At 37.8% G+C, this 21,193-nt stretch overlaps 1 protein-coding gene across 1 annotated transcript; it reads left to right on the top strand.

Annotated features, from left to right (window-relative positions):
* The first annotated feature begins 706 nt into the window (after positions 1 to 706).
* On the top strand, positions 707 to 20,912 carry wdr63 (WD repeat domain 63). The gene is made up of 21 exons (XM_022738351.1): positions 707 to 712; positions 3,486 to 3,670; positions 4,129 to 4,233; positions 4,625 to 4,753; positions 4,843 to 5,033; positions 5,367 to 5,483; positions 5,916 to 6,112; positions 6,756 to 6,877; positions 7,602 to 7,691; positions 7,977 to 8,066; positions 9,745 to 9,864; positions 11,036 to 11,109; positions 12,558 to 12,711; positions 13,314 to 13,410; positions 15,476 to 15,600; positions 15,995 to 16,055; positions 16,480 to 16,610; positions 16,869 to 17,076; positions 17,616 to 17,707; positions 18,922 to 19,038; positions 20,732 to 20,912. The coding sequence occupies exons 2-21, from the start codon at positions 3,509 to 3,511 to the stop codon at positions 20,864 to 20,866; spliced, it is 2,517 nt and encodes an 838-aa protein (XP_022594072.1). The 5' UTR covers positions 707 to 712; positions 3,486 to 3,508; the 3' UTR covers positions 20,867 to 20,912.
* Positions 20,913 to 21,193: the final 281 nt, after the last annotated feature.

Genomic DNA, 21,193 nt, shown 5'->3' with positions numbered 1-21,193 from the left:
GACATACTGTAAGGCAAAACTGAGGTATTACTGCTTTTACTAAAGTGAAGTATCTGAGCACTAGATATAATTAGTGATTATGTTGTTAAGACTATTAACAACACGAAAATGTTGTTGATGGTCCTTAGCAACCTTAGCAAATATAAACTGAAGTATACAGTAAAAATGTACAGCAGTCAGAAGACTTGGTTAAACTTTTGTTTACACAGATAAAGTAAATTCAAACAGATCCCTGCTAAAGAGGCAATGCAAAAATGGTAGGGTAATTCCATTATCCCCCCACAAGATGTCACCACAGGCATTGATAATGACAGTCCAAGAAACTCTACTTGCTACTCTGTGTAACCTGTATGAGTCAATCAATAAAACGTAAATGTATAAATAAGAATGTGTAATTTGGTTTTTTGCTTGGCGAAATGTAACACTGTATGTTCTTTTCAGAGAATTTGAACTTATAACATTATCCCTGTCATTAGTGAAGCTGTCCTAAGAACAAAGATGCCACCTAAGATATCAAAAAGTGCAACAAGCAGCGCAGGCAGTAAAGGAAAAGATAAAGGTGAGTGTCTGAATTCTAATACCAGTGTTAACAGTGTGTGGAAATGCATGCAAGTTTGTCTTAGGAAGATATCTACAGTAACACAGTAAATAAAATGGACTGTTACTTCCAATTCAGGCAAGAAGATTCGGTCACCTACTCCTGAAAAGCCTGGTAAGAGAGAATCAATTACTTTTTGCTGACCGATGTATGAACTTGGACTTGTATAGTGCTTTTCTGACCACTCAAAGTGCTTTCCAATATTTGCCACATTCACCCATTCACTCACACATTCATACATCACACGCATTCACTGATGGAACAGTCATCGGGGCAATGTGGGAAATGCAGCTCGGAGAGACAATAACAATGAAAGATAATCATACTCACATTAACTTAAGAAATTAAACAATTTCAGTAAAACTGGTGGATAAACTAAAGTTAGATGAGGCAAATTTTAAATATCCTAAATTATATTAACAAGAGGTCCTATATAGTCTTTGAATACAGTTGCCATTTTAGCATTTTAAGCATTAAAAATTTAGCTTACTAAATTTGTAAAAATCATTTATTGATACACTGGTTTTCATTATCTTCATTTATTGGATTTGTTTTAAGGAAATACAAATATCAAAGATGTCTTTGAGGAGTCAGAAAAAACTATATGCATTATTCTGATGTGATCTTGAGTATACTGTTGCATAGCCTTTGGCCATGCTACTCTGCTGTGAGTCCTCATTGTCAAGGTTTAGTTAACATTCAGTATACCAACCCTGAAAACATGCTTTTGGTTAAATGCAGGTCACCAACAGTGTATATTTTTACTGCAGATTAGGTCATTGGCTCTCGTGGGAGTTAAAAGTAATGGTCCTCAGATTGACTCTATTTTGTACATGTATTATTTTATTCATCAGTTTAATCAATATTCATATTATAGTCACAGCAGTATAAGTGCAAGTCTGTTTGATCTTGTAAATGCAAAGTCTCTCAACATTGATAATATAAGTGAGAAGTAATCTTATCAGCCGATAAACACCTATTATTCAGGTCTAATTTCTTTGCTAGTGTCAGCAGAGATGAAAATAAACAGAACCAAAGTTATGTACTGTGGTATACTATAAATATCAAGACTTACAGTATGCGGTAAAAAATTGCTAGGCTTGGGTGAATTATGCAAGAGTAAAGAGGCCCGACAAATTTAAAATATCTCTTTGGCATAGTCTACAAATGCAGTTTAATTGCATTCTTGAGGGTTATGGAGCATAGAACATCACACTCTCTTTGTCTTCCAAGCAAATATTTCCCATGAGTACAAATGCCATAGTTGACACATAACTCTGTGAAATGAGGGGTGTGAGTTTCCACTACAATGATTTGGTGTGAGGCCGGAGTGGTGTGAGTGGAAAAGGTTGACACACCCAGCTGGGAAGTGGTTACTTAAGCTGCACTTGAGCATTCCCAGCGTCCCCTCAGCAACCTTGTGGAAAGACTTTGAAGAGAGAGACCACAAGCAGGATGAAAACTATCATTATGCAGAGCCCTGTTTACTGTAGTGTGCCCTGGACTGAGTCTGGCCTCAGATATGGAGGAGTCTGCATAGATTGTTTATTAAGAAAAACTTTGTTGTGGTAATGGTGCAGTGCTGTGGTTTTACATAGCAACACTACTAGTTTAGATGTCTACAACTGAGCAGTCTATGTTTTGAATTCATGCATTATTGATCTGCGTTTCACATGCCAGAGTAGTAGAAAAAACAACAGCATTCCTCCTGCAAGCATTTGGACGTTGTGTGCAGGCTATTCACAAGGATTGCATTTCATCCTGTGATATTGTAGGGTGGTCCAAACTACAGGGAGGGGCAGGTGACGGATCAGAGGCGTTGTTGTGTGTTTGATCAGAAAAACAGGGGCAAGAACCTGTGTTGCAGTCCACAGGCAATGGTGACTTTAAAGTCTGTTGACTGTGTGAACATTACTTGATAGTTGTGGTATCTCTACATTCCTACTCATCATGCTTGTGTCTCTGTTTTCAGCACTGTTTAATCTATTTCTACAACCATTTCTGTCTTATTTAATGCAGCCCCTAATGTGTGTCAGTCTTTTCTCACTCTGTGATACCTGTAGCATATGTAACTCTGTAGGGCATTGTGTGTTTTTTACTTCTTGCTTTTCCTCTATTTACTTAAAACAATGTGAAAGAGAAGCTGATAAGAAAATGCAGATTTGAATTGCAACACATAATCAGAAATAAAGCATAATCATTTTTACACACCTCCTTTTTCCCTACATGAGTTTTGAGATTTTGATTTTAGGAACATATCTTATGTGGTGCTCAAATGATGACAGCAATTTGATTTGTAAAACATAGACATAGACATGACAATTAAACACCTTGGTTATTATTATCATTATTTCCACCATACAGCATAGAATCCTCTGGTATCTGACAATAGCACATTGACTTATGATTTCACCTCGATCTTTAAGATTGATTTTGATGAGGATAACTAAGGAAGTAAGGATTCACTAGTTTCATTGCTTGTTTACATTGTTTCAATGCAAGTCTCTGCAAATTCTGTTAAAGCATCTGTAGCAATGCATTTGTGTGTTTATAAGATCTAATATCTTCACATGATGGACAAAACTTTCATTTGTTGATTTTATATCAAGTTTCAAAGCAGTATACAATTTGGCCCTACTGATTAAACCGCTTTCACCTGTAATGTCTTAAAAAGTGACTGAACTAACAAACAAATAATTTTAATTGAGTGCTGTACCCAACAACAAATAAAATCTCAAACCTGCTAGTAGTGAAGCAGGTATACGTATGTGCTTACTGTGTGCTCAAGATGTTTGGGGTTTGAATCCATCCAGAAAATTCTAATATATAATTTCCTTTTTCTACCATCTGTCTTACCTATATTAATTGTTAACTATGTATCACCAAGATCACCCTGAGGATATCTTCCCCATGGTCCTGACATCGGCAACCCAGGAGCTCTTTGGTTGCCGCGCTGATGAGGACGTCACAGGGGAGAGCCCTTACAAGCTGCTGAAAAAAGACGACATCATACAGGACATTAAGACAAGAGCTGCAGTGTCCGATTTCAGCCCTGTGAAGCAGATTGTGCTGGTGAGGCTGATCCATTGTTATACAGATCACTCAGACAATACCCTCAAGACACTGTGATGATACACAGACCCCCAGTTGAGGGCTGTGGGAACAGACAGAGTAACCAGTTTAACCTAATTTCCCCTCACTGTCTGATCTCGATTAAATACATGGTAACCACCACTCTTACTTTAAGCATTCATGCCCCTTCGATGACATTACATTACTCTAATGAGACCATTGGGCACTGTAAAGGACTCATCTGTCCTAAGTAATGTTAACTTTCCTATTTGGGACATAGTCAAGGCCTGGCCTTTAGTGTGTGTGTGGTGTCTGTCCACACATTGCTCCATCATTAACTATCCTTCTCAGAGTACTACTGTACAAAGTTTCCTCGCAGTTGCGAGATATATTCAAATGCACTACATTAATTTTATCTAAAATCCTGTATCTTTTGTGCATCTCTCTACTGTTGACAGGACTACCCAGAGGATGAGATCTTGCTGGTTTTTGACAGAGACTTCACTTATGGCCAGAGTTTCTACCTGATTCTGACACCAGAAGCTAAGGGAAGAATCCTCAGTGTAAGGAGCGGCTAATTTTAGTTATAGAAACAGGGTCCACGTTTTGTTTTTCCATTGCTTTTGTTCTCACTAATGCCAGCTCCAGTATTTGTGTTTGAAACTCTTCCTGGTATGTCTTTATGATATACACCTAGTTATGAGGATAAATGTCTGAGTGGGGTAAATATTTTTTTCCCATTTTATTCTGGTAAACGTCTGTTGGCAAAATATTAAATAAAAAGGCCTCCAAAACTACTCCAAAATCTTGCTATAGTTCATACATTTTGTGACAAGTGTGACCATGTGGGAAGATTTCAAGTTTAATTATCAAATAAATCTTCCACCTAAGTGTGTTTCTTGTTGTTGTTTTGTGTTATCTCTATTTTATTGTAATTCTTTCTGTGTTGTGAAGCCCCCTGAGCCCGAGACACCAGTAGTGATTGAGAATGAAGTCAGTAAAACCCCAGAACCAAAGCCATGGATATCTCTTGGCAGTGAGCTGGAAATAGATGAAGAATCTGTCAAAGAGACCAGAGAAAAGGTACAGCAGTATATTTAAAAAGTCACATTAAATATGCATATTAAATGAAATAATTTCACCCTTATATTCTGTCTCCTATTTGTCATCAGCTGCGGTTCACATTCTCTAGAGTGCGGAGGAAGTTTGGGCAACCAGTCTCTTTTTCTGACCGAAATGCTTCAGATCGCTACCTGGAGTGTATTTCCTATCAAGACAGCAGATTCAGTATCAAGCTGATGCAGAGAGACTGTGGGATACAGGCTGTTCCCAGATTGCAGAGAAGCAGTGCTCAGACACAGTGGTATGCCAGCAAAACAGTACACATAAAATGTATTTATTCTACAAGAGGAAAAAGCACTTACAGGTTTCTGCCAACATCTGCCCATCTGGTGAAATACTTTCTCCTTTTTCAATGCACTGAGGAAATAAGATTTTAACACTGATTCTAAGTATTTTTCTGTAATTCATGTCTACATGCCTTATATTAAGGTGGTGCAGATTATTTTGCCATACATTATATGCATACATATATAATAAAGTTCACCATATACCACATTTTCTGTCTTTATTTAGTTAATAGTAACTCCATCCCTATTAATGTTTTTGTGTTGAGCACCTTATGTCAATTTTACAGGAAGTCTCAGAGGAATAACTTTACTCAGTACGAGCCAAGAGAGTTAAGTGAGGAAGAAAAAGAAAACATCCACCAGTCTGAGAGTCTGAAGAATTTTTGCAATTTAGTGACTCCCAGGTAAGTTACCCCCTCAAAGTCAACCCATTCTCATACATTTCTATATCAGCCGTAGGGAACTCAAATCCATCCATTATTAACATGGAGGAGCATTAGAATATTCACTAGCTATTTTATAACCACTCACCTTCTCAGTCCACTATATTTTGTGTTTTCTATAGTTGATAGTCACTGCCCAAGTTCTGGGCTTAATGCAATTTTTTTATGATACTTACTAATCTCCGTCTCTCTCAGACCCCAACATATTTATTTTTGTGGTCATATTTCTCCAGGTAAAAGATAAGATAAGCACTCATCATAAGCATTAATGTAAGCACTTTGTACTGTAGCTGTTGCTATGGAGAGACAATAGAGTAAAATCTTTAATTATGCACACTTTTATAAAGGTTTTCCCACTCGAAGTTTTACCTAAAAATGTTAATTGTTTTGCAGGGTTTTGCAAGCTCTTCAGCAGGAAGAGATCATGAATGTATTCACTGATGACTGGAAGGTTCTGGGGACAGGGGCTGAAGATGGTGACTGGTCTGGGAAGGCTTCTGAAGGTTTGATGCTTTATCAGGCCTTCACAGACCAGAAGTACACTAAGGACAAGCGCATCAGCAGCATTAACTGGCACCCAACTATTCATGGTAATAGACCAAATCTCCAACAGTGAACAGTTTTGTCTACCAAATTTGAACAGTGGAAATTTTCTCACAAAAACATTGACTTAAAGACAACAACATCCTCACCTAATGCTTTATTTAATACAGTATTTGGATAAATTTGCTATAGTTATTGTATCTTTCAACCATTCTCAATGTCAGAGCAAATGAGTTCAGTATTAATACCTTGCACAGCTTATATTGTGGCTTGGGGAACGTGTAGTGTTACGCAACAAAAGTGTCTGTAATAGCATTTAGTTTGGCAATATATACAATACAGTGTTGATGGATAATGATGAAAAAGATATATAACTTACATAAATGACATTCCCCCTGTAATGTCACTGACAAGTATCAGAATTTCAAATACTCTCTCACTGGAAGAGCATAATTGTTCATCACTGCCCCTTTGTAATGTTTCCCAGCAGTCAACACCCATAGAGCAGGCTTCCAGAGAAATCCAGAATAATAATATCAATGCGAATATATTTTATTCAAAGAAGGGATCAGAGTTGATCCATGAATTTCTCAATCAGCAAAGTAAAAAAAAAAAAAAAACACTTCTAAACAAATTTAACATCTATTTTAATGTGTGCTACATTGTATGATGTGTTTTTTGATGTGGTAGGTGTGATAGCTGTGGCTTTGACAGAAAAAAAGGAGGAGGATCAGTTGAACGAGTCATCTACATTTGACGTCAGACCATCTTTCATTGTTTTCTATTGCTTCTCTGACCCCACCAATCCCCAGGTATGGAAATACATGAATATATTATTAAACTATATTATTAATAAAATATTAAAAAGACCATATTTCTCTCTCTCATTGACAGCTTACAAGCACATTCTCTCCCTTCTCACCTCATATCTGTTTAAGTCACACTTTCATAAGAAATGGCTGAAAAGATTTGCTTTGTGCTGTCATTCAAAACCATTATCTGCTTTAGGAAAATTTGAGAGGCTCTATTGATTTGACCCAGGCACTAAATCAATAAAACTGAGCTGCTAAATCACTCAAAAGTAATATGAGTTCTGCATGACGTATGCTTTCACTGGTGTATGTGTCATCCTTTGGTTTCACCGTCTCCTGGAGCAGTGATCAAAGCAACAGAGGATACCATGTAAAGGAAACTAGAGACATTATATAATGTAAATAGATATATTTATTATTGTAAGGAGTAAAGTGCAATAGTCCAGCCATGAAGCTAATTTTAAACTCGAGCACATTTAAACATCAGGATGAAAAATGACTGCTCTGTAATACCATCCTATCCTTCCTGGCTCTTTTTCCAATTATGCCTGATGAAATGGAATCTGCTATATGCACTTGGTTTTGTGGATTAAAGCTGAACTTTGTATGGAGAGACTAGAATAAATAAATACTTGGGATGGCAAGCACCCAATATGTGGAAATTTGTACTTTGAAATATAATATTTCTGTCCTTTGTAATGTGGGTTTTCTGTGTTTTTTGCAGTTGCTACTAGAGTGCCCAGATGACATTTTTGCCTTCGAGTTCTGCCCCTCTGATCCAAATATTATCGTTGGCGGCTGCATGAATGGCCAGGTGCAGACTTTGACTCTGCTCTGCATCTCTACTTTTCTGCCTTTTCTGCCTTATAGTTGTTTTTGTACCTTACTACTTTCTGACTGACCCTCTTCTTATCATAAGGAAAATGATTTATCAAATACACATTAGTCATATTGTTTCCTCTATATTTTTTCTTGTTACTCTGTCACTCTGTTTTCATCAAAGTTTGATGAGACAGATTTGAGTGCTTTCATGTTTGTCTTTTACACCAGACTCAGATGTTAATATCCAGTAAGTGATTTTATGTTGCTGTTGTCTCAGGTTGTGTTATGGGACATTTCTGCTCACGTCACACAGTTACAGGGAATGCAATCTAGTGGAAAAAAGACCTCTGTCAACACTGACACATTCGTAAGTACCCTTATCCTGTCTCTTATGTGCACAATGTTGATACAATAATACATGGTGTTCTGTGTTGGTGTATTACTGTACATGTGGTATCATTTATCGTAATTTGTTGACTAATCATGATGTTGGCTTGGTTTATTCAAGTATGGGTCCTCAGTTTATCAAAGCATGCATCATGTTTGCTGTAAAGACAGACTGTACTCTTCGGTAGTGCTGTATGACAGAGCGAGATGATGACACGTTGACTCCTGAGTTCTCTCCTCATCCTCACCCTTTCATTAGTTGGGAATGCAGCGGCCTAATGGTCCTTTTGAAGCCAGCCTCAGCTGTCAAAATTAGTTCCACAAATGTTCTAATGCCAGGAGTAAATCTCAAAGCAAGTTTATATCATTACATGACCCCACTGCCAAACGAAAGTAGGCTATTAGGCCGCATACAAACACCTCACTCAGTGATCTAACTGAATAAAAAAAATCTTGACTGAAGACTGAAACTTCAAAGAGGGTTTCTCATTTGGCTTTACATCATAGTAAACTAATATTTTCATGCTATATCTGCCTTGTTTCAATGGTATTACGTAGCGTACTAAAGAAGAGGTGAGGAAGAGAGAGGTAATAATGCATGACAAAAACCAGGCTCATATTTGAACCCACAACATATCAAGTACATTAAATCCACCATAGCCACTACTTTTGTCCCCTTAAAGCCTGACCTCAACTGACATCTTCCACCTGACTGCCGTATTTAAATAGAGACATATGCTCCCATCATCCAGCCCCCATTTGCTTTGTGTGTTTTTACTGCCTCTACAGTGGAACAGCTGTCTCCATCCCTATCCGCACTACTTCCTTCTCTTTTGCTTTCCCCCACCTCCTCTCTCTGTTCCTCCCACTATTCTCTTTGTCCTTGTTTGTTCTTCATTCCCCAGAGTCAACAGCATCAGCTCACATACTCCAGCTGTTACACAAGCCCTCCGTCTACCACTACAGTTTGTCCTCATAGAAGATAACACACAAGCAAATCAGATCACTGCCCTCCCCAGTGTTTGCAGTGTAAACAATAGCAGTTGTATCAGCTAAAGGGCTTTATTTCGATTTTGAGTGCTGTGAAAGCTACACTACACCAGCACCTGTTGCTAGCTTATCAGATAAACGAAGAATTAAAATCCTCCTGTATAGATTTGTGTTCTGTTCACCCCATTGTACATAATAAATCCAACCACAGGTGCACCTCACAGCCAAATTAGCTGACATTTGTGCACTCAGGGACCTGAGTGCACAAATAGAGCCATACATGCAATGTATGAGTAGATGTTTTGATCCTGTAATTTTACTTCAATAAAAAGCAAAGAAAGATAACATTATGGTTGATGTGCAAACTAGTTGCATAATCAGCATTGAAGAAGTTGCTAGTTATTAAATACCCACTCAAATTTCTTTTTAAGAAAAAAACTAGGAAATTGCACAAGTGAAAGTAGTTTATAAATAGATGCCAATATACGGACTACACTGATTTATCTTCATGAACTATTTTTGTTCTTTTATTTTTTTTAATGCATTTCCCTTTTTTGGACAGCAAGTCATCATTGTATTAAGTCTTTGTATTTAGATTAGGTTGGATTGAATTGTCAGAGCTCACTGTACAGTACATGCTGTGCCTTTTGTGTCTGACCTCCCACCAGGACCTTGATGACAACAAAGAGAATAAGGCTCCTGTTGTGCGTTTCTGTGCAGTGTCTGCCATAGAGAACAGCCACAAAGCACGAATTACTGATGTCCAGTGGCTGCCACCAACGTTTGAGGTACACAGAGCTGAAGGGCAGAGGGGTTGGGGGGAATTAACAAGTGAATGCCTGAAACCAAATAGGCAGAATACAGAGTTATTCTTTGACAGTTTCCACATAGAGTACAGTGGGCAGCTGCTGGGACCTTCCACATGGTTAATCAGTTTTTCATTTGGCCTATCTCGATTAATAAAAGGTTTTTTGTGTGACTACACGGCAATGCTTTCAGTGAAACATTATTTGTTTTCTTGATCTCAAGCCTCTTTTATCATATCTAATGTAAACACTGTGACATAGTTTCCAACATATCAGAGGCAGCTGGAGTAGATTTTACCCTTCATACCTAAGTCCTTAATTGATATTAGAATATTTACACTTAAAGGGTCAGACCTTTTTTCCTAAATATTCATTTAGTTTTATCTGGCTAAGGTTAAAAGCTACTTGAATGTAAAAAGGTATAACAGAAGGTAAGGCAAAATATTAGGGATAGTGAAGTCATAGCCTTTTCTCTGCCCTGACAACTATGAAGGCAAGAATGCAACATATTAAGACTATGATAATAGGAATTACAATAATCAACAAGAAGGCACATTGGGAAAGAGGGCAGAATACATTGTCAGACAGGACAAAAGTAATAAAAATACAGCTGGTCAGAACTGAAAAATAACTCCACAACAACACAAAAGATTTTGTATTTGAACTGACGGACTTTCCTGTTCCTGACAGCTGCAGAGAAAAAGAAAAGAAAGAAAAGAAAATCTTTGTTTGCACAATGACACTATGGTGTTTGGTCTGTTAGATGTGCAATAACAAGTGTGTACAGTGAAAATAGCAGCCATAGAAATTTTCATACAGTAACAATGAACCATGGTCTCACACAGATTCAATCATTCATTCTTACAGTCCACAGAACCCATGCATATTGCTGAGTGTTTCTAAAATATTTCTCATGAAACAATGACTACATTATGGTTTCCCACTGGTGCCTGTCCCTCGTCTCTGAGCTAATTGTAATAAATCATGACAACCAACTGGCACTCATCTGGATAAGTAGAATAAGGCAATCATCAAAGTGCCCCAAGGGGAACATCAAACTCCCATATATCTTCGCAGGAACCTTATTCACTATTTGACATAATAAGCTTGACACAGATATTTGTTGATTTTGCAACTCTCTCTCTCTGATTAGGTGACCAGGACGGGCTTACCAGTGGAGAACAAGTATAAGATTTCTGTTCAAGTTGTCACCTGCTCTCCTGACTGGTAGGTCTTACACTGAAAAATTTTCATTTTAAATGTTTAAATGGATGAAATTCTGTCAGCTTGTAGCCAGTATAATATGGTACATAGCAAATTTGTATTTCACAAGTTTGCCTTTTTGTTTATGTTTGCCACTCCACTGATTCAAATAATATGGCTGGTAGCAACATATACTGCCAAGTACAGGTGTGTTGTTGCAGCTGATGGCTTGTGACTTGAGTAAATGTACAAAAGTATTAGCATCAAATGTATGAATGTATACATTGTCTAATGTTTCAGCTGATAGAGGTGGGGGTTTTAATTACTTTATGTACTCCTGGGTAGCTTGTGAGTTTCCCCCTGGAGATCAAGTAGATCTTATCTTTACCTATAATGATACTTCATAATCTATTTGTTTACTAGATTTTGTATTATCAATCTGAATCTGTAAAGTAACTAATAACTAAAGATATCAAAATAAATGTAGTGGACTAAAAAGCAGAGTATTTGCCTCCGAATTGTAGTGGAGTAGAAGTATGACGTGGCAGAAAATAATATAGTAATTGAGTAATTGTGCTTAGTTACTTTTCACCACTGTTTTGAGGGCCACTGTCAATTGCCGTGACAATGCACGGAGCTTTTCAGTAGATTTACAGCAACATAAAAAAAATTCAGACTGGTTCAAACCCACAGAGCAATCTAGCTTATCCTCCCCCTGCTGAACATACAGTACCATTTAGATATTAAAGAACTGTGCAGTCATTGAGGGTATTTTTTAGACAGATTACAGTTCCCACCAAACTCTGTGTTTTTCTGTGATTTTCTAGGTATTGTCATTGTTTGTATCTATCACACACAGATAGTAACACACAGACAGTTAGTAAATTCTTGTCTCACATTCCAAGGCCTGATAATATGTGACTGTATAGTATATAACAAGACATGACAGATTTGTTAATATGGTATAACGATTTCAGTTTTCAGATTATAGTTTTTACCAGATTTTGTCATTGTTAAGGAGAGCAGTAAACAAGTGTTTGCTTTGGGAGTGGGCTGTAAGAGTGACCACAGTCTACAGAAGCTGAGTTATGAGGTATCAGCCTTTAGCAGACGCTTGTAGCTTTGATATGACTACAGGCTGCTTATTTATGTACTGTATTTTGAGGTCTGGGTACAGTCCGTAGATTGATAGAAAAGACATTACAGATTACAGATGGATGCCGATCACGAAAGTACTGTGTCTACAGTTACTGGCAGTCAGCGCATTTGGGTAGCATGCTGTTCATTATTAGAACAAAGCCCACACGTCTTTAGAGTCTTTATCAGTCACTGTTCATGGTGTGATAGTTTAAATAGGAGCATGAACATGAACAAATGATTCAAGTTTATATTAAGTTTAGGTTGAATAGTAATATTAATTCCACTGTTAAAACTGTCCATCTGTGGGTCTGTGTCCCTCTGTTTCTGTAAAGCACTATTATGTTCTGGGATGTGCGAGTGCCAAAACTGTTGAACCTGTCAGCGTCAGACAAAAAGCAGAATGTGGATCAGAAGACCCAGATGACACCCTACAGTGTCCCCGACACTTTCAAACACCTGGACCGTACATGGAAACCACTGTTCAGGGTACTGCAGGGTCAGGGGTGCAATATGAAACTCAATATTTACTGTAGGTGACATAACAGTGCAACTCTTTTGACAGTAGTGAACTGTCAAATGATCTGGAATCTTTTTTTCAGCAGTTTTAAAAAATTAAGCTTTTTACACCTTGTGGCTGTAAACAGCAAACTGAAAGGCCATTAAATTGATTGGATAAATGATAGCACAGTTCACCAATACTGGCACAAATGCCACAGAATGTGCATCTGCATGTCTGGTGTTGTTTTCAATCATATATAAAGTTGTGAGTAAGCTAAAGCTTCAAACTACACAGCATGGAGTCCACAAATACTTTTTATAAAAGATTTTAATTTTATTTAACTTGTAACCTTTTCAAGCCATGAAATGTAATTCTGAAAACAAACATGTACTGTGGTATTTTGAAGAACAGTTTTCATTAAAGACTGAATCTTTGTGTTTGATATCCTGCAGTGCTTAAAACTAAAACCACAATGTCACCGTTACATTATTTGCAACTTTAGTTCAAAAGCTCTGAGTATATATGCAACATTTAGTGTCTGTCAGTTCTTCAGATGTAAAACGTTGTCTTCTCCTCTGTCATGTTTCAGGTTTCGCTGCCAAAGATCAATATCGGTGGAGAATACGCTCCTTTGAAGTTCAGCTTCGAACACTACACTTGTAATGGTAATACAGATAGGAACACAGGTGAGGGATTTTACCCCCTTGAGGCTGCCTGGGTTTATTTGCTTCTGTCTGTTTCACCATCTCTCCACGAGCATTTCTCTATTATATTAATTAACAACAATTATTTTTTTGTTTTATCGATAGATGCAAAGCATCTCATGAGAAGGTTTATAATTCACTCATACACTCACTCAGTCACAGAAAGCAACTTATCGTGCAAAAGAGACGTCTGATCATTTTCAGACCCTTTCACACATGGAAACCCGGATAAGAATGTGATAAGCAAAACTCAGGTCAAAGTGTAAAACACAAAACTTCAAACGCACACAAACAAAATTAACAACAGCAGTTAAAATATATATGTAAAAAGTGAGTTTTCTTTTTAACCTTCAAAAGATTCATACAAGTCATGTAATATCTGGATTCAGAATCTTTATGTGTTAAAACTGATGCAGTAAATAATAATCATTACAAAGGTAACTATCTCCTGTCTGATAGTTGTCAAAAGTGTTGGCATAGTCTATTTTTGGGGGGTCTTAGATTTTTTTAGTTCTGTTTTGGATGGATGAGCACAGTGATCAGTGGAGCAGGGTGGACTTGGCCTTCGGGTACTCTCTTTCTCTGTCTGTCTCCCTCTTCTCTACTCCAGTTTCATAGCACTTTATTAAGTGATACTTCCAAAACAAGGCCCTCATAGTTGCAGAGTATTAGCCTTGCTGACTGTCAGCTCTTTGCAATATGCTGCTCAGGCTCCTTAGGGGCCAGAAGATGATCATGTGTGTCCTCACTGGTCAAGAAGAGACCTGTCTTTGTCTGGCTGAAAGTCTGTCTCCATAAACACAAATTTGGTGGTTGGTGGTTAGAAAATGAATATGCTCACTAACTGAGGCAATAAATCTGCTTGGGTTTTTTCAGCATCCCTCAGGCAGTCTGTTATTAAGGTTTTAATGAATCTCTGTGTGATTAATACTTTGGTTCTTCTGAAGATGTTTGACTGATATTGATTGAGTCTATTGAGTCTGCTTCTGAGCGCTATATTCAGCGTTTCATCCTGTACCTTTTGCAATTTCTGGTGCTACTTGCACTTACAGTAGTACCCACTGTAGAAAACCTCCACCCTGCCCAACAACAGAACCACATGATTTTCCAGACCAAGTTTTTTCAAGCAAACCCTCATGGGGATGAAGAACAAAAAAGTTGAGCAGTAGTGCAGTCTGGTAAAAGTTACACAATGTCTACATCTGTAACTGTGCTGTATCGTCTGTCTCATATCTTTACACACATCTTAACTGGGGGAAAGTTGTTTTAGAAGATGTGTGACTGGGTAATCTGATCTGACCTTCATGAACTAATCTAACAGACTAAGGTTGAGACTTGATTGGGAGCGGTCCGTTGATAAGGGGGTGTGAACGGACAGTTCTATAATGTCCCTGACAGACATTTGGGCTTTTGTGATTGAAAAGGCCTCTTCCATCACTAGCAACACTGCCTATCTCATCCCTCCCGTCCTTCTCTCTTACTGTCCCCCTTCTCGCCACGACCCTCACTCCTACCTACAACTCTTCTCCCTTTATTTCCCACTTCCCTAGTATCCCCTCTTTCCAACCCATTCACCTCAGCTGTACCCACCCTCACCTCCCTCCTCTTTGTCCTTCTGTCTCCTTGTTCATGGTCAGATTACAGAACAGACTGCACCATTGCCACTGTTCAATCTCTCTTATTTCCTTACTTTAAATAATTAGATTTTTTTAATGTTCCTTCCCTGATAAGTCAATAGTGTCTACCAAATCCTTGCCTATTGTTCTACCCTTATTGTTGTATTTTCCTTTGGTTGAAATATATGTTTAGACTTTTTTTTCTTCACTAACAAGACCCCAAATAGGTGTGTCAAAGTCAGACATGAATTTAACCATTGTAAAAAAAAAACTGCTCTATATTTCTGTATCTAATGAGGACCATGCTGCCACTCTTGACTGACTGAAATGAAAAAGGCCCATGTGTGTTAGTAAAGTATGAGTTGAACTTTTAACCTCACCTTATTTTCTGCCCCACACCCTGCGCTCCCCATTGTCATTTCCCCTGACAGGAGAAGCTGATGAAAACGATGACAGCTCAGAGATCATCGCAGACTACAGCCAGCTCAGAGTGCCCTCAGCCAAAGCAATCACTACTTTGGAGGCTGTCAATACCAAGCTCTATATTGGAACAGAGGTAAACATTGAAATCAACAATATCAAGCATTATTTTACTTAAATACAACACTCAACTGCTTAAAGAGTAGGGTCACTTTATTGTGATAGGACAATGTTAGATGGAACCTAGTTCAACTATATATTTTTTACAAATGAAGTATCATCTTTAGATTAAGATGCAAATTTTGCATTATATGATATTCCACATTGAACAAGTTCTTACCTCAGAAACGCATTAAAATGTACTGTCAGATGGACTGGTTAAGATGCACTGTGGAAGCTATACTTGACCAGCAGCTGTCACAGTTTTATTAACAGCTGTGTTAATAAAAATAAGGAGAAATATACAATGTGCCGGTTTATTCCACATCTCCTCGTAATCTGTTCCATAATGTTTACTTTTTAACCACCAGGATGGAGAGATTATTTACACTGACTGGAAACTGGAGAAGGACGACGCTGGACGTCTAAACAGTGAGTATTCTGGCTCACCATTGTTAAAGTGGGTTTAGAGGAACCTAACCAGTGCTTTCTTCACTATCCACCATTTTCTAAAACAGACCAGAATGCAGTTTGTGTTTACAATTTAATGTTATCCACAATAGTGGAGTATTCTCGAGGTCTTGAGACAAAACAAGGCATTGACAGAAATGGATAAAATACATTTATGTCTCAATTACTGTATTATAAGGTATTTCAATAACCACAATCACTGTAAGTCAGCTCTTTGGTTTGAAAGCCATGCTGAATGTAATCACTATTATAAATTGGACAGTAAATTTACAGGGACGCAGAGGGTTAATTGCTACTTGCATTGCCCTGTTGCTTCTGTGGCAGCAAATTATTGTCAAATAAAACAGTGCGTCTTCTCTTCCTGCCTCTCTCACCTCTCTCCAAGGTGCCAAGCCCCTCCACTGTTTTAACGTCCATCACTGGCTGGTAAATACAGTACAGCGATCACCCTTCTTCAAAGACATTATTTTGACGACGGGAGGCTGGCACTTCGCCATCTGGAAGGAGGGAGTCATGGTAACCCTGTTGATTCAACTACAGTAGCAAAAAACACTGGAACCAGTAGAAATCGCACCCATGTACTTGACTGAATAAGAATAAGTGTAATCAAAAAAAGATCAAGGTTATCCTGGCCTTTCAACCAAATCAGTCTTGCAGACTATCATGATGTACACAACAAGATAAAATCCATGATATTTAACTTATAACAGACCAGATTTATTGCATTCAAAATCCTTTGACTCTATTTGACTTCTTGTATATCAAAACATTCAGGACGGCCCCATCATAATGTCACCAAGCTCTGAGCAGGAGTGCACTGTGGGATGCTGGTCCCTGTCCCGACCAGCTGTTTTCTTCATTGGGAAAGACGATGGCAGCATTGATGTGTGGAACCTGGTGGAAAAGAGCAGTGAGCCTGCACACGTCCACGCACACGTGACCAACGCCAGGATTTCCTGCATCAAACCCTGGAATTACTCCTGTGAGTTTTTGGTATCTCATGATACTAAGCTCATGTGTGGCTCAATTAACAAGGAATTACTTAATATACTTATGTATTTGCAGGTGAAAAGTATTTTTAAAAGTTCCCTCAAAAAACAGCCTTCAAAGACATTAAAAAGTCTTACGTTTCATTTACAAAGATCTTGAATTTGTTTTTCTTTAGTTATAACTTTTGGCTTTTGACTTTTGACCATGCAGTCACTGTATTAAATTTCATTATCTGAGGTATTAAACAGTCTTTTAAGTCTAAAATTTAATCTCCAGTACATTGCAGAAACCCTGTAACTAAATGACAATAAATGAGATGAGCCTCTTGGGCTGAAAGCTCTGATGTACAGAGATCTACCCCCTGCTGCTCACCTGAGAACTTTGCTGTACCTGCTGTAGTCACTTGCTGCTGCTCATCCTAACATATAGAGCCTGGCAGTCTGTTTTATTTATATCTTCACAGCCTTTGTGATAAGTTCCTTGTTGGAAGATTTTTTTTAGCTCATTTACTGGGTTGTTTTGTACCTACAGCCAAGCAGCACTTCCTGGCTGTGACTGACGACCTTGGAATGGTTCGTGTTTTCGAAATCCCAAAGATACTCAACATTCCCTCTAGGAGTGAGGTAAGTCAGTCCAAACACCTCCTGTGTACTCACTTTGAAGGAGGTTATGACTTTTCTGATTATTATTTCTTTTTTTTCAAAATAATTAGTAATGTGCTGTTGGTCAAGGTTGAGAAACTGAGGTAACAACTCCAGGACTGCAGCATGCCAACACTAGTTTACTGCCAGCTATTTATAGGTCAGGTTTCTTTTTGCTGCATTCTGCATTGATATTAACTGGAACTGTACACATTTAATCTGACTGTGAAAGCTGAGATGTTTGCATGAGATGAGATGTTTAGTGTTGACAATTTCCCCCCTCTGAAAGATGCATCCTTGTGAATGTGGAATTTATTCAGTCTGAAGGCACTAGTATAAAATGGCACAGGCTTTGGGAAAAATATTTTATTAACATACAGCTTCTGTCTGACCTCAGCAGTGTGGATGTGAAAGTGCTGTGTGGAGAGTAGCTAATTAAACCCAGCAGGAATTACTTGCAAACTTTTGGTTTAGATGATCAAACTCCATGACGTCCAGCATTGTAATCAAAAGAAATAAAACATTACTGGCATTATTTTGGCTAGAAAACATTAAGTAACAAGGTAGCAAGAGATCAACAGAGTGGTGGCTCACCATTGGCTCATTGGCTTATAGGCAGATCAAATCATTTTAGTTACTGGTGATCCTTTCTTGACCGCTCACACTACAATCGAAACACGAGTATTTAATGCTTTAAAAAGATTTGCCAAAGTGAAATTGATTTCATGGAGAAGAAGCTCATGCAGGTTTTTGTCAGTCAGTCACTTTGTTGTTGGAGCAGCTAAACACAACAACATCACAGCCCAGGAAAGACATGTGACAGTAGCTGGTAAAACTACAAAAAACAAGAAAAAGGTTTTGCAGATAGCAACAACTATTTTAAGGGCATTTGGTGACTATATTTTCAACATGTCTCCTGGACAGATTTCATGGCAAAATACTGAAAAAGTCAAATCCTTTACATACATTATAGTGTTATAGTAAAGTGCCACTGTAGTTTCACTGCAGCCTATTTACTTTTTGCCTACAACCTGGATTCATCTGTAACATGCTGATTCAATGGTCACCAAACATCCGCCTTTGTCAGAGAAATTGTGATAATGGGTTATTGTGTTATTAGTCATGAGTTTAATTAATGGCTGCCTGAACAATATTAGAGCCCTTAATCAGTCTCTTTTTCCTGTGGCTGTGTGCAGACTTTGAGTGTGAGGAAATACTTCGAACAGGAGGAAGACAGATTGAAGGATTATTTGAAGAAGGAGGAACAGTGGGTAAAAGAGAAAAAGGAAGCTGAAGAACTCAAGAAGAAAATGGTGAGCTATGGATTTTAATTCTAGACAGAATTTACAATAGATTTAAATTTGATATTTGCAACAACAATATCAAAATGACAATGTGAAAACAATTTGAAATTGGTCACTATTAATGAAAGTACAAAGGATTGCCACCTGGATAAGAAGATATTTTCAGTTTTTACTGAAATACTGCTGTAACTTTTCATGTGTACAAGTGCAACACTATGAATGTGAACTATTATTTCATCTCGCCTAGCTTAGTGACGTTAAACCTTTCACTCTGAAGATCTATGAATGCTTTTGTATTTAATTTGCTTCAAGCATAGAAGGGGGCAACCCTTCAGAGCCAGTGGAGGGTTGTTAGTTTGGATCCTCATGTAGACTGGAGTAATCTAGACAAACTAAAAGCATGATGATTGCAGTATTTGCTGTTAAAGTGGCCTTGAATGACACCTTGTGTCACTCACACTCACAGTCCTCTGCTTATACATTAGGACTCACAAATGTTTTTTTTATTGACCCAGTTAAAAGTGTGTACACTGGTTCAAAGTTGACACAGGGAAAGCTGAACTAGGCCATCCCTCTCTCTGCCTCTCTCTCTGTCTTTCTATCTCTGTCAATCTTATTCTCTCGCCCCTCATGTTTTATTCACATAGATCGTTATTTGATCCTTTGCACTGGGGACCGTATAGTTATTGACAGCCAGTGCCTGGCAGTCTGTCTGCTATCTATAGAGGCTAAATCTTTTACTGGCTAAATGTTTCAGTTTTAGAATAGATGACAGTTATAAATGCAGATGAAGGTTTGTTTTGCTGAAGCAATTTCTCATTAGTTTCTGTGTTTCTGGATGTTGTCTCCTTGCTCCTCCAAACAAGGATATATTTCCCACATGTTCTGTTTTCGTCACATGTCTTGTTGACGTAAATACCCCAACTAAAAATTCAAGTTCAAATACAAGACAAGGACAAGACACTTCAGGAATTTAATACAAACAATACTGTCTGCTTACTATTATGCTATATTGTGTATGTGTGAACAAGTCTGTGGCTTTGTCTGGGATTTTTACGGAAAATTAATATTCAACAAATCCTCCTTTAAACTTTTCCCCTGGTGTGGGAGGAAAGGATAGAGCCATAGCTATAACATAGTTTCATTTGTACATTATTTTTTGACTGGACCGCAACAGCATGGCCAGCCATTTAAAGTCGCTGACAGACTGACTCACGGAATGATCAAGTTACACCATTGGTCAGCTGAATGCTGCATGATTGAGTGATAAAGGCTAAGGCTGAACTAAGAAAACTAAGAAAGCAATGGTGTCATTGCTTTCTTAGTTTTCTTAGCTCAGCCTTAGCCTTACCTTAATTTGCTAATACTGACTATAACTAATTTATATATGATCAGTAAAATTATAGATCTACAATATATTGCATGCCAAGTCTTTCCTGAAGCCACAGATTTTGTAAGGTTTTTGTTTGAAGTCTGCTTGGAGATGTAGTCTACTTAAAATAAGTGCTTCTCATGAAGCTAATACTATTCAGAGGCAAATTTGAGCAATCAAACAATTGTCAACAATTTATCTGAATCTAACAATATTATTTCTGCCTCAAAGATGGGAAAACATGAGATCTTGGATAAAGAGAAGTTTCAAAGAGCCCTATCCTTTGTTACATATGGTTTATGACTAATTCTTCTCTGGTTTTGTCCCCAGGAGTCTGGCAAGTCAGTCAAATCCCTGCAGGACGATGACAGGGTGAAGATGAAGGAGGACTATCATGATTACCTGGCACTGGAGGAAAGCATCCTGAAGGGCATGGGCCTGTGCCCAGCTACTGCAGATTCCTAATATCACACATGCACACACACATGAATGCAAATTGCATTTTATACAAAACAAAGGCTTCACATTTTTATGTATTTAATTTTTTTTAAATTTGATTGCAACAGTTTTTATAAGAACACTGTGTAAGATTTTTCACATTCCATGTATCTTTGTTGGTGTTCACAATATCCATATAATTAATTCATGTTACTGAAATATGATCTTTATACTTTGTATGTGTAAAATATGAGTTAATATGAATATTTTAGTAAATTGATTCTGTCATCAACATTCAGACAGTCCTTGAGTTGAGGCTTCAGGGTCACCAATGGATTATTTTCATTCACCCAT

This window comes from Seriola dumerili, unplaced genomic scaffold (assembly GCF_002260705.1).
Source record: "Seriola dumerili isolate Sdu_G_001 unplaced genomic scaffold, Sdu_1.0 BDQW01000002.1, whole genome shotgun sequence".
Taxonomy (NCBI): Eukaryota; Metazoa; Chordata; class Actinopteri; order Carangiformes; family Carangidae; genus Seriola; species Seriola dumerili.
The sequence above is the reverse complement of the archived record's forward strand: the minus strand, read 5'-3'. Positions and strand labels throughout refer to the sequence as shown.